The sequence below is a fragment of the Leopardus geoffroyi genome, chromosome E3 (assembly GCF_018350155.1).
Source record: "Leopardus geoffroyi isolate Oge1 chromosome E3, O.geoffroyi_Oge1_pat1.0, whole genome shotgun sequence".
Taxonomy (NCBI): domain Eukaryota; kingdom Metazoa; phylum Chordata; class Mammalia; order Carnivora; family Felidae; genus Leopardus; species Leopardus geoffroyi.
Window position 1 is genome coordinate 25,268,400 of NC_059340.1, and position 17,102 is coordinate 25,285,501.

At 38.8% G+C, this 17,102-nt stretch overlaps 1 protein-coding gene across 2 annotated transcripts in view; it reads left to right on the plus strand.

The window, feature by feature from the left end:
* The window catches only part of DNAH3 (dynein axonemal heavy chain 3), a 169,565-nt gene that overhangs the window by 108,733 nt on the left and 43,730 nt on the right, over window positions 1-17,102 (plus strand). For both annotated transcript variants that reach the window (XR_006708093.1, XM_045460406.1), the window contains exons 42-44: window positions 10,087-10,190; window positions 12,490-12,784; window positions 14,800-14,979. Coding sequence is in view for 1 of the 2 variants with exons in the window: in XM_045460406.1 (XP_045316362.1) it covers window positions 10,087-10,190; window positions 12,490-12,784; window positions 14,800-14,979 (579 nt within the window). In the remaining variant the exon portion in view is untranslated. The remainder of the gene's footprint in view (window positions 1-10,086; window positions 10,191-12,489; window positions 12,785-14,799; window positions 14,980-17,102) is intronic.

Genomic DNA, 17,102 nt, shown 5'->3' on the forward strand with positions numbered 1-17,102 from the left:
GTCAGAATGGCTCACATTAACAATTCAGGCAACAACAGATGTTGGCGAGGATGTGGAGAAAGAGGATCTCTTTTGCATTGTTGGTGGGAATGCAAGCAGGTGTAGCCACTCTGGAAAACAGTATGGAGGTTCCTCAAAAAACTAAAAATAGAACTACTCTACAACCCAGCAATTGCACTACTAGGCATTTATCCAAGGGATACAGGTGTGCTGTTTTGAAGGGACGCATGCACCCCCGTGTTTATAGCAGCACTATCAACAATAGCCAAAGTATGGAAAGAGCCCAAATGTCCATCGGTGGATGAATGGATAAAGAAAATGTGGTATATATGCACAATGGAGTATTACTCAGCAATCAAAAAGAATGAAATCTTGCCATTTGCAACTACGTGGATGGAACTGGAGGGTATTATGCTAAATTAAATTAGAGAAAGACAAAAATCATATGACTTCACTCATATGAGGACTTTAAGAAACAAAACAGATGAACATAAGGGAAGGGAAACAAAAATAATATAAAAACAGGGAGGGGGATGAAACAGAAGAGACTCATAAGTATGGAGAACAAACTGAGGGTTACTGGAGGGGTTGTAGGAGGGGGGAAGGACTAAATGGGTAAGGGACACTAAGGAATATACTCCTGAAATCATTGTTGCACTCTATGATAACTAATTTGGATGTAAATTTAAAAAAATAAAAAATCAAATTAAAAAAATGGTAGCAATCATCATCATCATCATCATCTTTTTGTAGTCTATTTAGGATTCCAAACAGTTTCCTGAAATTTGGTTTTGAGTCTTGCATTAAACAAGGTTCAAGGATATACTCTTGAAGTATAATCTCCATATTATATTCCTTTATATTGCAGTATTTTTTCACAGTTTCCGTATGCTGTTTTCTGCTTCCTCTATCCTTCCAGATCAGTCTGTTCATGCTTTGTGTCAACAAAGATGGTTCATGAAGTTCCCTTGACCCCACTCTTGGCCCACTTTGTGTCAACATCTTTCCTTTCCTTCGGCAGCTAGCAGGCTAGTGATGTATATATATATATATATATATATATATATATATATATATATATATATATATATATATAAACTCCCACTCAGTTTCTAGGTAACTTTGCCCTATAACATCTCCTATCTACTGTGATGGCATGTGTCCTCCCTCCACACCCTACTCAACTGATGTGCTATTTAAAACAAAAATTCCACATATACGGCTTCTTTGTCTATCTTCTTTTGCAGCACCTACTTTACTTAAAAGCCAATTTGGTTCTGAAAAGACCATTCATAAGACTAAAATGACACCTTGCAAGTGATCATTGCAAACCTGTCCATGGGAAGTTAAGCTTTACTTTTTCTTCATGGTAATCCCACATCTCTCTTTCTGCTAGTTTTCCAAATTGTCACAGCTTTTGGACATGATCAGGGTGAATAATATTCATATAACACTTTTAAAATAAACCTAAATGCTATAAACTCTGCTCTAGACTAAGAAGCAATAGGATGGCCAAGATCCAATGACCACATATGATCAACTAATGCCATCTGTTGGAGGCAGCCTTTTCTATTTGTTTCATCTCTGAACATTCTAGAAAAGGGAAGTTTCTCAACAGAGGGGCATTTGTGGCTCTTTACTCTGGAAGACCGTATCTCACTGAATTTAAGGTGTTCTGACTGACTCCTCCTTACTCATATGGTCTGGGACCCTACTGCACTTCTCAGCTATATGGGGCACCTGGGTGGCTCAGTCGGTTAAGTGTCCGACTTCGGCTCAGGTCATGATCTCGCAGTCCGTGGGTTCAAGCTCCCCCACTCATGCTCCTGCTCTCTCTCTCTCTTGCTCTCTTTGTCTCAAAAATAAATAAATATTTAAAAATTAAAAGAAAAAAATAAGAGGCAAGGATAAGGAGAAAATGAGACAGTACTCCTGGATTAATACCTGGTAGGGCAAAGGAACAGCTACACAATTTTCTGTGTGGGATGGAACCTGAGTCTCTGCATCCTAGTGGCCTTTATTGCCTTTCCTCATGAAATCTCTTTTTAAAAAATTTTTTTGTAACATTTATTTATTTTTGAGAGAGAGCATGAGTGAGGGAAGGGCAGAGAGAGAGGGAGACACAGAATTTGAAGCAGGCTCCAGGCTCCGAGCTGTCAGCACAGAGCCTGACATGGAGCTCGAACCCACGAACCGTGCGATCATGACCTGAGCCAAAGTCAGACGCCTAACCGACTGAGCCACCCAGGCGCCCCCCTCATGAAATCTCTTGAGGTAAGATTTCTTATTCCAGCTGAAGATGCTGCTCAGATTTTTTTTTTCAGTCTTTATTTTCAATGACATCATTCCACTTCTTTTTCTTTTTGGCTTAATAAGTATTTTAGTGTGAAATTTCAAAGTGCCTAGCCAGAACCCATTTGAATCAAAGACATGTTTTAAGTACTAAGTATGCTTTTTTATATATAACAACTTTATGGAGGTATAATTTACATACCATAAAATTATCCCATGTAAGTGTACAAATCAGTGGCTTTTAGTAAATTTGCATAGTTGTGCAACTGTCACCATAATCCAATTTCAGAACATTTTCATCCCTCTGGTAAGATCCTTCAGGCCCATTTCCAATTAATCCCTGTTCCCATCTTCAGTCCCAGGCAAACACTGACCTGCTGTCTATATATTTGCCTTTTCCTGGTATTTCATATGCATGAAATCATGGAGTATGTGACCTCTTGTGTCTAGCTTTGAGTATACATTCTTATTACCACCTTAAAAAGCTTTAAATGCCTTTCTAGCCTTTCCACAAGGAGCCAAGGTTAAAATTCTCATGGTAAGACCTCCAGGGAGGCTTCCCTGACCTTATGGGACATTGTGTTCTGGGATTTTCACATTCAGGAACTGTGGGATAAGTAGACTTCTGAGATAAATGATGGAGGAACTACACTAGGGAGCATACGTTAAGGAAAGCAAACAGACCTTTGAGGGATTCTCTCAGGGTTGGGTTCACATCATCTGACACGTATCCTTGTTTGTCAACTAAGAGATTTATTTATCCATCTATTCATCTATTCACTGTATGCCCTTTATCTTTTTTTAATTTATTTATTTAAATTCAAGTTAGTTAACATACAGTGTGGTATTGGTTTCAGGAGTTGAACCTAGTGATTCATCACTTACATATAACCCCCAGTGCTCGTTAACCCAACAAATGCCCTTGTTAACACCCATCACCCATTTAGTCCATCCCCCCACCCACCTCACCTCCAGCAACCCTCAATTCATTCTCTGTATTTAAGAGTCTCTGAGGGTTTGCCTCCCTCTATGTTTTTATCTTATTTTTTCCTTCCCTTCCCCTATGTTTATCTGTTGTGTTTCTTTTAAATATATATTTTTTTGAGTCAGAGAGATAGAGCACAACCGGCGAAGGGGCAGAGAGAGAGGGAGACACAGAATCTGAAGCAGGCTCCAGGCTCTGAGTTCTCAGCACAGAGCCCGATGAGGGGCTCAAACCTGTGAACCATGAAATCATGACCTGAGCCGAAGTCAGACGGTTAACCAACTGAGCCACCAGGCGCCCCTATCTGTTATGTTTCTTAAATTCCACATATGAGTGAAATTACATGGTATTTTGTCTTTCTCTGACTGACATTTCATTTAGCATAATACACTCTAGTTCCATCCACGTTGCAAATGTCAAGATTTCATTCTTTTTGATCACTGAGTAGTATTCCATTGTGTGTGTTTCTGTGTGAGTGTGTGTGTGTGTATCTCACATCTTCTTTATTCATTCATCAGTGTGTGCCCTTTGAAATCTCACTCCTTTGTTGAAAAGTTTACCTTATTGGAGTGCCTGGGTGGCTCAGTTCGTTGAGCGTCTGACTTTGGCTCAGGTCACGATCTCACACTTTGTGGATTCGAGCCCCACATCAGGCTCTGTGCTGATAGCTCACAGCCTGGAGCCTGCTTCAGATTCTGGTCTCCCTCTCTCTCTGCCCATTCCCTGCTCATGCTCTGTCTCTTTCTGTCTCTCTCTCTTTCAAAAATAAATAAACATAAAAATTTTTTTAAAAAGTTAACCTTATTCTCCCAAGTGCTGGAGAAGAACACAGGGTGAAGTGGGGGGAGGGGAGGGAGGTCAGAGGTAATAGAGACAGAATATGCCTTCCTGGATTTCTACTATTCTCTCCTTTTCTTCCCTTGTACTTGGAACAGAGTTTGAATTAAAATCACAGTGCAGAGTGAACAAGAGCCATTACTCTGATAAGAACCAGAGACCTAGAGCTGAATCTTCTCAGTGCCTGTATGCTCAGAGCTATGCTACATGTTTGACACATATATCTCTCATTTACCCTCTACAGTGACTCTCTGAGCTTCACATAAAATCAGGCCCATTTTACAGGTGTACAAATGGTAACCTTGGCCAAGGTCACATCGCTTAGCAAATCTACTTTTACTCACTTGAGGCTTTTCTCTTTGGCCTTAATCTTCCTGTGTCAAGCAACAAACTAGCTCTATTGAATCATAACATCCAGGGAAGGGAGACAAATGCTTTTCTGAATCATGCTTTTAGTGTCTCCTTTTTTGTTGTAAAACAATTCAGTTCTATTTTTTAAAAACGACCAAAAAATATCTCTTTGTTCATACCACCCTGTCCCAAGTATGTCAGAAAAACTTTTCTCTGTTTTGTCTACCTGATTTCATCTCTTTACCTCTTTAGCATAATGACATATGTTCTATTTTTTATTCTATTTTCATCTGTCATTGCTTTTTGAAAGCAATTTGATATGTTGATACTTAGTTTTTGCAAAATATTCCATTCATCTCATAAGACATAATTTTGACTGGTCTCCTAATGTGAGACATGTAAATTATTTCCAAATTTTTGCTATCACAGATGGTGCTGCATAGCCATGTATAGAGATTATTTTCATTCTGAATTATTTCCTTATGATAAATTCCCAGAAGTGGGATTTCTGGCTTAGACTACAGAACATTTTTGTAGCTCTGTAAGCATAATGCCAGATTGCTTTCTAAAAGTGTTTTGCTAGATTAACTTCTAGGTAAAGCTGCAGAGGGGTGTAGGATAACAGAGCTCCCTCCTTTAATACCTAGTGAAATGAACAAAAACAACAACAAAATTAAGCCTAAAAATATCCCAGCAATAATTATAGAAAATGTTCCATCTTGATTCTGTCTATAAACATTAAGAAGTGATGGACAGGAAAAATAAAACTAAGATCTGGCATGCTGCATCTTCCAACCTAGACCCCACCACCCCCCTGTCCTCCTAAGAGTGGTTTTGGGAGGAAAGGTGGTGAGTTGACAAAATTCTGAGAGTTCTCGCTGGTAATCTCCCCTGTGGAGAGAAGTGGATTACAGTGGCCTGCAGATGCAAAGAATGTCTATGAGAAATCCTTGGGCATGAAGCACCTGCATGCTTCTGTAGAATCTTAATACAAGTGGGAGAAACTACGAGGATTTGCACCTTCCACAGTCTATGCTGCATCAGGGTTGTGAGATGATGATACAGGAATGTGGGACATTTTGCTAGCTGGGATGGGAGTGGCACCATAGTTCAGGAACCTTGGCCAAATTGTAGAGAGTGTAGAGCCCAGGTTTCCTAGCAGGGGCAATTGAGAATTTTCTTTTACCCGGTCCATGTAACCTCATGCTACAAAAAAGAAAGCCACTCACTAATCCTTGAATTGTGGTCAGGAAAGTGGAGGAGATAAACTGGCTTCAGATAACATTAGGAAAGATGTCAAGAACTTACCTGATTGTAACAGAGCAAGAATGGCATGGAAATTGCAAACATGAGAGAGAGAGAGAGAGAGAGAGGCAGACAGACTGAATGAATCTAAAAGAAAAATTACCTAAGAAACATAAAATATTTCTGTTGAAAGAACTTAGTTATAACAATTTAATTTCTTAAAAAGTTCATAGACGAACATGTGGTACTGGCAAAAGGATAGATATTTAGCTCAGTGGAATGTAATTGAGAGTTCAGAAACAAGCCCCTCACATTTATGGTAACTTGCTTTTTGGCAAGGGTACCAAGATAATTAAATGGAGAAAGAATAATCTTTTCAACAAATGGTGCTGGGACAGGTGAATATTTGTCATAAAATAATGAATTTGGACCTCTACTTTGCACCATAGTCAAAAATTAACTCAACATGAATGAAAGTCCTAAATTTAAGAATTAAAACTTGTAAAATTACTAAAGAAAAAATAGGTGCAAATCTTCATGACCTTGGACTAGACAATGGTTTCTTAGGACACCAAAAGCACAGGCAATAACAATAACAACAAATAGGTAAACTGGACTTAATCAAAATTAAAAACTTTTGTGCTTCAAAGGACAATGCCAAGAAAGTGAAAAGACAACCCACAAAATGGGTGAAGCCTTTTTACAATCCTATGTATGATAAGGGATTTCTATCTGGAATATATAAAGAGGTACTACAACATAATAAAAAGATAACCCTACTAAAAAATGGGCAAAGTAACTGAATAGACATTTCTCCAAAGAAGATACACAAAGAGTCAATAAACATGTGACAACATTGTTAGCCATCAGGAAATGCAAATCAGAAGCACAATGAGATACCACTTCACAACTAGGATGAGAATAATAAAAAAGAAAACAACAAGTGTTGGTGAGAACATGGGAAAACTGGAACCCTTACATACATAATGGAAATGTTAAATGGCACAGCAGAGTTGGAAAACAGTATTTGACAGTTCCCCAAAACTTAAACATAGAGTTGCCATATGACCCAGCAATTCTATTCCTAGTTCTATGCCCAGGAGAAACAAAAACATGTCTACCCACAAACTTCTACACAAATGTTCATAGCAGCGTTATTCATAAAGGCCAAAAAGTAGAAACAATCCAAGTGTCCATCAATAGATAAATGAATAAATAAAAATATCCATATAATGGAATATTACTCAATAATTTAAAAAATTGAAGTAATAATACATGCTACAACATGGATGAACCTTAAAAATATCATGCTCCCGGATGCCTGGATGGCTCAGTTGGTTAAGCATCCAACTCTTGATCTCATGGTCCCTGCATCCAGCTTTACGCTGACATCACCAAGCCTGCTTAGGATTCTCTCTCTCCCTCTCTTTCTTTGCTCCTCCCCAATTCGTGCATGCGTTCTCTCTCTTAAAATAAATTAATAAACTTAAAAATATATATAAATCATAATGAGTAAAAGAAGACAGCTACAAAAGAACACATATTGTGTGATTTCATTTACATGAAACATCTGGAATACACAAATCTGTAGAGACAGTAGATTAGTGGTTGCCTAGTGCTGAGAGTAGGAGGGGGAAATGGGGGGTAACAACTAGGAGATATGGGGTTTCTTTTTCATGTAATGAAATGTCTTAAAATTGGTTATAGTGTAGTTGCACAACTATGAATATTAGTACATCACATATACATTTTTAGTAAAGCTATCTTTTAGAAGTTTGTAAATGAGGTGAAAAAATCACAGAATTAGAGGAAAAGAGGGATTGAAAAACCACAAAACAAACTGACAATGAGACAGTACCATTAGTGGTCTAATAAATACATTAGGAACAGCAAGAAATAAAATGTATAAATCTAGGTATCTCATAAATGGCTTAGAGGGGAGGTTTGAGAGAACTACACCTACTATAGAAGAAAAAAAACCCAAATACATTAAAGCAATTATCAATATGATTGATATAGAGGCCAAACCATGCTGATTCCTTAAGTGGGTAACCCAGTAAATAGTATAGATAATATATACAAAGGTATATATGAGAGGAGGGGTTTCTGGGTGGCTCAGTCAATTGAGTGTCTGATTCTTGATTTCAGCTCAGGTCATGATCCCAGAGTTGTGGGATCGAGCCCCACATCCGACTCTGCTGAGCATGGATCCTGCCTGGATTCTCTCTCTCTGTCCCTCTGCCCCTCTCCCCCACTTACTCTTCTATGTATATAATAAAAAATAAAATAAAAAATTTTAAAAAGATATAAATGAGAAATTGTTCCTCAAATGAACAACTGTTTCTACAGATTATGAGTATGCCATGTTTCAAGAAAAAGTGATAAAGAATAATTGACCAAAAGATATAGCCTGATTAAATTATTAAATTTACAAATAAAAGAAATTACATGATACATATAGATAAGGAAAAAAAGTCAGTGAAGAGGGAAATATCTGATGGACCTCAGATTTCCACACAGCAACTTAGTATACAGAGAAACATAAGAGAACAGTCAGAAGTCTGAGGGAAAGAAAATGTGACCTGAGAATATCACTCTCAGCCAAGTCATTGTTCAAAAACAAAATCAGTTGGCAGATACTCCCAAACTTGCAAGAGCTGAGAGAATGAAGCACCATAAGTCCCTTCTTGGGGGAAAAAAAAAAAAAAAAAGGAAAGAAAATAAATTTTCTGACTAACAGATCAATCAAAACAAAGAGCTTTTAAATGGGCTGTGTTAGAAGCCATGAATTTGAGCAATGAATCTATTGAAACTAGACCTAAGACTAAGGAATGGGAGAATTATGGTCATCATCAACAACAAAAGGAGTCAGAGGAGAGGAGATGGAAGGAAAAGTGAGTTAATCACCTCATAGCTTATGAATGAATCAGGGAAATTGGTCTAACATTGAGTCACATGTATTTACAAATGAAATATAATGTCAGGATTTGCTACAAAAGACTCCACACAAACAAAGGAGAATGGAAAGGAAAGGGAGTTGGTTAAGTGTCCAACTCTTGATTTTGGCTCAGGTCACACTCTCACTATATGTGAGATCAAGCCGCTCATTCAGCTCTGCGATGACAGCACGGAGCCTGCTTGAGATTCTCTCTCCCTCTCTCTCTGCTCCTCCCCTGCTTGCTCTCTCTCAAGATAAATAAACATTAAAAAAAAAGAAATTTAACATCTTTATTTTAAAATAGTATAATAGATGATATATATAACATATATGTGATACATATAATATATGTGATATGTAAGTATATAATATATGGTATACATTAATAGAATATATAATTCTATATTAATATATCACATATAATTATATATCATAGTATAATATATAATGTCAAATGATCTTATTCTTATCAAATCCTTTCATCTGTCCTTCCATGTTCAATGTGTTTGTGTGTCTAAAGAGAAAGCTAGAAGGATTGCCATCAAAAGTTATTTCTAGAGGGACGCCTGGGTGGCTCAGTTGGTTAAACATCCAACTTCAGCTCAGGTCATGATCTCACAGTTCGTGATTTCAAGCCCTGTTGGGCTCTGTGCTGCCTGGAGCCCACCTTGAGTTCTGTGTCTCTACCTCTCTCTCTGCCCCTCCCCTGCCCCTGCTCACGCTCTGTCTCTCTCTCTCTCTCAAAAATAAATATTTTTTTTAAAAAATTTTTAAAAAGCTATTTCTGGATGTGAGATCTGATTTATTGCCTCTTTTTATTGTCCTTTTCAGTACTTCCCATTTTACATATTAAAATAATTATTTATATAATTAGTACCTATCATTTTTTATGCAAACTGTAGAGTCATTACTCTCTAAAAGATATTTTTCCAATTTATACAGTTACCATTAATGTGTAAGTTTTATGGGGCGCCTGGGTGGCTCACTCGGTTAAGCGTCCAACTTTGGCTCAGGTCATGATCTCGCGGTTTGTGAGTTCGAGCCCTGCATTGGGCTCTGTGCTAACAGCTCAGAGCCTGGAGCCTGCTTCAGATTCCGTGTCTCCTCCTATCTCTGCCCCTCCCATCCTCATGCTCTGTCTCTCTGTCTCTCAAACAAATAAACGTTAAAAAAATTTTTTTTAATTTAAAAAATTTTAAATTAAAAAAAAATTTTTTTTAATTAAAAAAATTTTAAATTAAAAAAAAAATTTTTTTTAATTTAAAAAATTTTAAATTAAAAAAAAAATTTTTTTTAAATGTGTAAGTATTAGCCACAGCTTGGCTAATACTGGTAGATACACATTTTCAGATGTCTATAACTGAGGTGGTTAAACACCTCAGATATGAAATGTAAACCCCTAGGGTGCTAATGACCTGTTTTGTTTCTTTGAATCCAGGGAGCATCTATGATTTTTATTTCCTCAAGGAAGGTAGTGGACATTGGTACACATGGACAGAGTATATTACTAAAGAAGAGGAAAATATCCCAGCTAATGCCAAGGTAAAAGAGAGGTATTTGTCATGGAACTTTGGTTTCTAAAATGACCTGAACTTTCTCCAAGGTGGAGGAATTAACGTCAACTCTTTATTAGCATTTTTAAGAACTTTCTTTAGAAAAAGTTTCAAACATGAGCTGGATCAGCCTTCAAAAGCTTGGACTTTAGAATTAGAGGCACAGATTCCTTACTCGGCCCTCACACTCTCTGCCTCAGTTTACTCAGCTACACAATAGCAAAAAAAATACTTGAAGGATGTTTGAGAGAATTGAAGGTAATATACCTGAACACATGGCACACATCATGTGCTAGGTCCATGTTGATTGCTATTTTGATTATTATCATTGTCATGTGGTCAGTTATCAATGCTGGGCGGTCATCAGTCCAATGCTGGGTGGTCATCAGTCTTACCTCTCAGACATCTCAGCCAAAAAGGATCATTGTCTTTTCTTCAAAATTCCCAGAGAAAGATTTCCTTGATCAGAATTCCCAGAAAAACAGGTCTAGCTGTTTCTCTCAGCTGCAACTTCTCCTTGTAGAAAATTTGCCTCTATTAGTAGTTTCTAGTGAACATACTTTACCTTTCTAGGGGTGGTTGCAGATCATTCAGGCCCCAGATGGAGTGGTGGACAATGTATAGAAAAGTGGGAATATTGACAGTCAAGTCAGGCAGCCAGCAGGGTGACAGCTGCTCCTGAAGATGGTGTGATAAGCAGAGGTGGATGTGTGCTGAATTTTGGGCACACTCTGGGGGCTGAGTGTTGTGCAGAAGCCCTGAGCATGGAGGTCCAAAACTTTAATTCTTCTTAAAGAGCTTAGTCACCTGAACCTCCAGGGGGGGTTGAAATCACACTGAATTCATACAAATAAGAGAGTCCTATGCAGAGAAGATTTTAAGTTGTGCTGAAAATTTTCCCCTTGTCAAAGTGTTGTGGTCTTTGAAAATAAAAATCTCTGAAAGCCAATTTGCTTTAAATTCCATCTTGATAGAAAAATAAGCATTTTTCACCTGGCCCTGTATTCAGCACCACTTACTGGCCACATGGCTTTGGACAAATGAGCCAGTAATCTTCCAGCCTCAGAGGGTTACTGGGAAAACTGCAGGGGATAATATAGGCAAAGCCTCCAAAGCTCAACACCTATTAATGCTCTTCCTCTATACTTCAATTCCCTTGCCTTGTCCCTTTTCCTTTGAGCAAATTACTTACCAAAAGAAGCCCAGCCTTTTTCTGCCGATATTTACAGGTCTGCCTTGTTGCACAGACTCACTTGGTGCCATTGGCATCGTGGTCTAGCTTTGCTTTAGTGGCACCATTTACATAAAACACAGTAGGAATGGTACTTTCTGGAGTTGTGCAACACACTGGCTCCATGTTCACTAGCCCCTTCCAGCCTAAACATAAGGAGATGTCAGCATATGATATACATCTTCCAGTCCCTTCCTCTGTCCCCATGGAAGGACCAAATGTGACCAAATGGCCAATGACAGTGTTCAGGCTCAAAGAAGCCAAGCTAAGGTAAGGTATTCTACTCAAAGTAATAGGGAGTCCATGACTCCAAACCAAGCCCTTAGAGTCCAGTTGGGGTTTGAATACCAGGAAGAGTGTTGTAATCCCCATATTGGAAAAAGGGTTAAGTGGGGGTGGGTCCTAGAACCAAGGATCCAAGTGTTGGAAAAAGGCAGAACAGGAGTGAGTGCAGGGAAGGGGGCTAAGTGTCACAACCCACCCTCCTGAGCCGAGCAGTATGGAAGATGACATATGGGAGGTGGACCTTCCTTGCCTGGGGCAAGGCAGACAGGTTGGTTCAGAGCAATGATCTCAGAGGGCAACAACTATAAACTGATCATTAGTGTAATTGGTGTTTATTCCTTGATAGTTCAGTGGTTAAGAATATAGACTTTGGAATCAGACAAGCTAGAATGCAAGTCCTTGTATTTCCACTTACTTGTTGTATTACTTGGGCAAGTTGCAAGTTGTATTACTTGGGCAAGTTGCCCAAGTTGGACCTTGGGCAAGGTCCAAAAAGGTCTGGACCTCAGTTTCCTCATCTACAAAACAGTGCCAATAATGCCCATTTTGACATGTATGATCTCATTTTAATCCTCAAAGCATGTCAGTGAACTGGATGCCATTATTATCGCATTTAAAAGGTGAAGAAACAGAGGCCCTTGGCGAGGTTAAATACGCACTTGAAGTCATAAAGGTAGTAAGGGATGGAGCTGAATGGATAGTAAGTATCCTGAATGCCAAACCCAGCATCTTTGGCCCAGTAATAAGACTGTTCCATATCTTTGCGGTACAGGTCTCAGAACTCATCATCTCCACAATGGAGACAGCCAGGCAGTCTTTCTTCTTGAAAACATACCTGGACCATGAAATTCCAATGCTATTTGTGGGGCCCACAGGCACTGGCAAATCAGCCATTACCAACAATTTCCTTCTCCACCTTCCCAAAAGCACCTACCTGCCCAACTGCATCAATTTCTCTGCCAGAACCTCAGCCAGTCAAACTCAAGATATCATCATGTCCAAGCTGGATCGACGGCGGAAAGGTCTTTTTGGGCCTCCCATAGGGAAGAAAGCAGTGGTATTTGTGGGTAAGTCATTGACCTGAATCTAAACATAACCAGATGCTTCTGTGCTGCAGCAAACCAGAACTTCCCTTTGTAGGGCCAATGTACAATTCTTTTACTCTCTCTGAGACATAATATATTTCTGGTTAATGTAGTGTTCCTTCCCTCCCTTTTTCTTCTCCATCCTTCTTTCTGTCCTTCCTTCCCTCCTTCCTCCCATTTTTATCCCTCCCCCTTCCCTCCCACTCTCCCATGTTTAATTTTGACTTTCCTTTCCTTCTTTCATTACCAAGTATTTGTTGATTAAGTGCTATATGTCATATTTTCAGTAAGTAAGTTATAGTCTAGGCCTTTTTGCCCTGAGGTAACCTCCAAGTTTCTCCTGAGAGGAAGATGAGCCTTTGGATCAAGCAAGGTTACCTTGTAGTGAGAATTCATTCCAGAAGGGTATTTACCCTCTTGGGTCTCCAAAAGCAACACTCACTTTGTGATAAACTCCTTATTCCATTTTTTTTGTCAGATAAATGTTATCAGCAAATGAAGAAACCTAATATTTGCTAAATAAGTATTTTGAAATAAGCACATTGAATATCCCCAGGATTTTACCTGTTTACAAAGCACTTCCTCATTTATTTCGTTTGAACCTATTATCCCTTTGAGGTTATTAACCATCATTATCATTTTACTAGTAAGATTGAGGCTCCAGAAGGTTAAATTCTCTGTCAGACATCTAGAAAATTGTGGAGCCATAACCCAAATCCAGATTTCTTGGTGCCAAATACATGATATTTTTCACTATCTTACTGCTAACTCATAGGGTTTTCATTTAGTAAAAGTAATGCCCTAGTCTTCTGGGTTATCTCATATCCTGTCCTTAAAATTCATGTATTGATAGTGAATATTGCATGTATTTATATCCTTACCCACTAACATTACCTTCTTAAAGGCAGAGATCCAATTTTGTTTTGTTTTCTTTTTCTTTTCTTCCTCTCCCCTTTCCTCCAGACTGTTCCCTCTTCCTATCTTTATGGCATATACAGAAACAATTTTTTAAATGTCTTAATGCTAGTTTATTTTTGAGAGAGAGACAGAGAGTAAGTGGGGGAGGGGCAGAAGGAGAGGGAGACACAGAATCCCAGGCAGGCTCCAGGCTCTGAGCTGTCAGCACAGAGCCGGATGTGGGGTTTGAACCCACAGACTGCAAGATTATGACCTGAACCGAAGTCCAACACTTAACTGACTGAGCCACCCAGACCCTCCTATCCGGAAACAATTTAAGCTTTGCAGCAAACAGATCTAGGTTCAAATCTCACTTTCTAACCCTAGGCATATTGTGACTTAACTTCTGTGACCCTCAGGTCCTCACCTCTAACATAAAGGTAATGCTATCTTCCTTATAAAGTCATCATTTGGATTAGGTGAGATAGTGTGTATAAAACTACTAAAATGTTATGTGACATAAACTGGGCATTCAGTTAGTGTTCGTTAGAAAAAAATTAAAAGGCTTTTATTCTATTGAGTGTATTCTATGTGCAGTGACTAGGTCACACAATATGCTTTTGAGGAAAATCAACCCCTGCCCTTGAGAAAGTCACTATCTTTTCTTGCCATTTTGGTTTTGCTCCTCAAAAACCCTTGCTTAAAACCTTTCTCCCATTGAGGTTCAATTGTTACCTGCCAGTAAAATTATACACACTGTTGGCTGGGAGTATGATTGTTTTCCTCACCATCATATCCCCAGAAATTAACAGTGTCTAACACATAGTAGACATTCAATATAGTGTGGTTGATGGAATGGGAAAAAATTAAATGCCTGTTTGTTGATGCCAATCCATGCATCCTTAATGTCACAATGGGCAGAGATCTCAATGACGCAGGAGAGCCCAGAAATTTTCTTCCCATATGGTCAGTATGTCCACTGGCTGAGCTCTTCCTGGAGTGGAGAGGGGACAACTAGTGGAGAGGAGACTCCTCTCCCATGGAGGGAATAGTTATCTGTTGTCTCCCCTAGACTTAGAATGTGTGGCTTCTTTCCCCAGATGACCTCAACATGCCAGCCAAAGAAGTGTATGGGGCCCAGCCCCCCATTGAGCTCTTGAGGCAGTGGATTGACCACGGTTACTGGTTTGACAAGAAGGACACAAACAGGCTGGACTTCGTGGATGTGCTGCTTGTGACTGCCATGGGCCCCCCTGGGGGAGGAAGGAATGACATTACTGGTACGTGACAAAGAAACTTCATTCCTCTTCATCCTCCAGCAGAGCCAGACCACCTTCATGGATGGAGAGTTGGTACAGGACACTCTGTCCTGATGGAAGGTAGAGAAAAGTATGTTTAGGCTATAGCCAGAGGGGGTTGGGCTAGCTCCAGGGAGTGGAATTTGAAGTCTTCATGTTGGAAGTTGTGTGAAATAGGACATGAATGTGGAAAGAGAATGTGAAAGTTTTTGGCTAAGCCCTGGAGAAACAGAGAGTCTCCTGTGAAAAGGAGAGTTCAGTGTGGCCAGCATGGGTGCCAGGAGGGAGACTAGATCAGAGGTTCTCAACCAGGGGTGGTAAAAGATTCACCTGTTGTGTTTGTTACAATTCTTCAGATTGCCAGAGATAGAACAACTAACCCAAAGTGGCCTAAGCAAAATAATAATAAACAAACAAACAAAACAAGTAAGAGTTCCTCCCATCATCCAACAGTTTAGGAATACATTTTGCTTCCGGTGTAACTGGATTCATCAAGGATCTGCATTTAATTCTGGGATACATCCTTGCTTAAGAATCTTAATACCATTTCCAGACTTAAGATTCTTTGACCTTGCTCTCCCCTCTGGCATTTAGCTTTCTCATCTGTAAAATTTTCCATAAGGAAAATGGACAGGATAATTGTATTTGGCACATTGTGTACCTAAGAATACAGACTCAAAAATGACCACTACCAAGACATGCACTAGTAAAATTGCTGGACTTTATAGAAAAGGAAAAATTCTTTTGGACATCTAGGCACAAAAGAGCACGTGACTTAAAAGAAAAATAAAATTAGATCATCTTAAAACTATCCTACCACAATGCTTTATGCCACAAGAAAATGAAATAGCATTTTTAAGATACTCGAGGAAATAAAATGAGAGGCAAGGATTTTATAGCCAGCAAAGCTGACCTTGACATATAAAAGGAAAACTGTTATCAGCATGCAAGAACTCAGACTTATTTCCACAGGCACTTTCTTGGGAACCTACTAGAAAATGAGTTTCACATGATCAAAATGACTGAAAATAAATAGATATCACAACTGGTCATAAGCTTTAAATATATGGTTATTTGTTGGACTAAGACTACATGGGAGAGATTATAATATGTAAAGGCTGTAAGGCCCAGTGTTGTAGACACAGAACAATTGAAAATGGAGGGGGGATGAGGATAACAAATACAAAAAGTTTCAAATCGTTTTCAGTTATCATAATTGGTAGTGGTAGTATATTCTTATTCTGAGAGATTTGTATAAAGTAGGATTATACAAATGAGATATTGTGGAATTTTCTATTTTATTTTTTTAAGTAAATTTATTTTCTTTGAGAGAGAGAGAGCACAAGCAAGGGAGGAGCAGACAGAAGGAGAGACAGAACCCCAAGCAGGCTCCATGTAATCAGCACAGAGCCCAAGGTGGGGCTCAAACTCACGAACTGTGAGATCATGACCTGAGCCAAGATCAAGAGTTGGATGCTTAACGAACTGTGCTACCCAGGCACCCAGGAATTTTTTATTTCTACTGACCCTTGTGTCCTTGAGAATCAGAAGTGTCAGTATGAAATACCAAGATGTAATATAGATGAAATTAAGTGAAAACCCTGTAGTCCTAAATTAGAAATATCAGTAGTAATAACTCATGATGTCCATTGATGTACTAGGTCTAGGAAATAATAGCCAACTCGCTAACAATGAGCATGCCTACCACCCAGATTGTTTTGAAATCCAACTTCCTGCTGAAAGAAACCAGAGCTTCTTGAGAAATGGCTGATTGCATATCTGGGGCAGAAAATACAAAATGAGCTTGTAACTTCTTGATATACCAGATAACGAGAAAGCTCTCAAAGTTTAAACGGTCGTGTCAAAAGGACTCAGTTGTCAACATAAGCAGGCTCTCACTGGCCAAAGATGGGAAAATTTGAGCTTCAACAATGATAGCAATTTTAATGGATTGAAATTTATCAAAATATATTTAAATCCACAAGTCTATAATAAAAATGATAATTGGCCATTTTCACGGGATGGTAAGGAACCAATTTATTATCTTAAAAACTGATAAATAAATGGAAGTAATCAAACATTTATCTTGACTTTCTTATATGAAA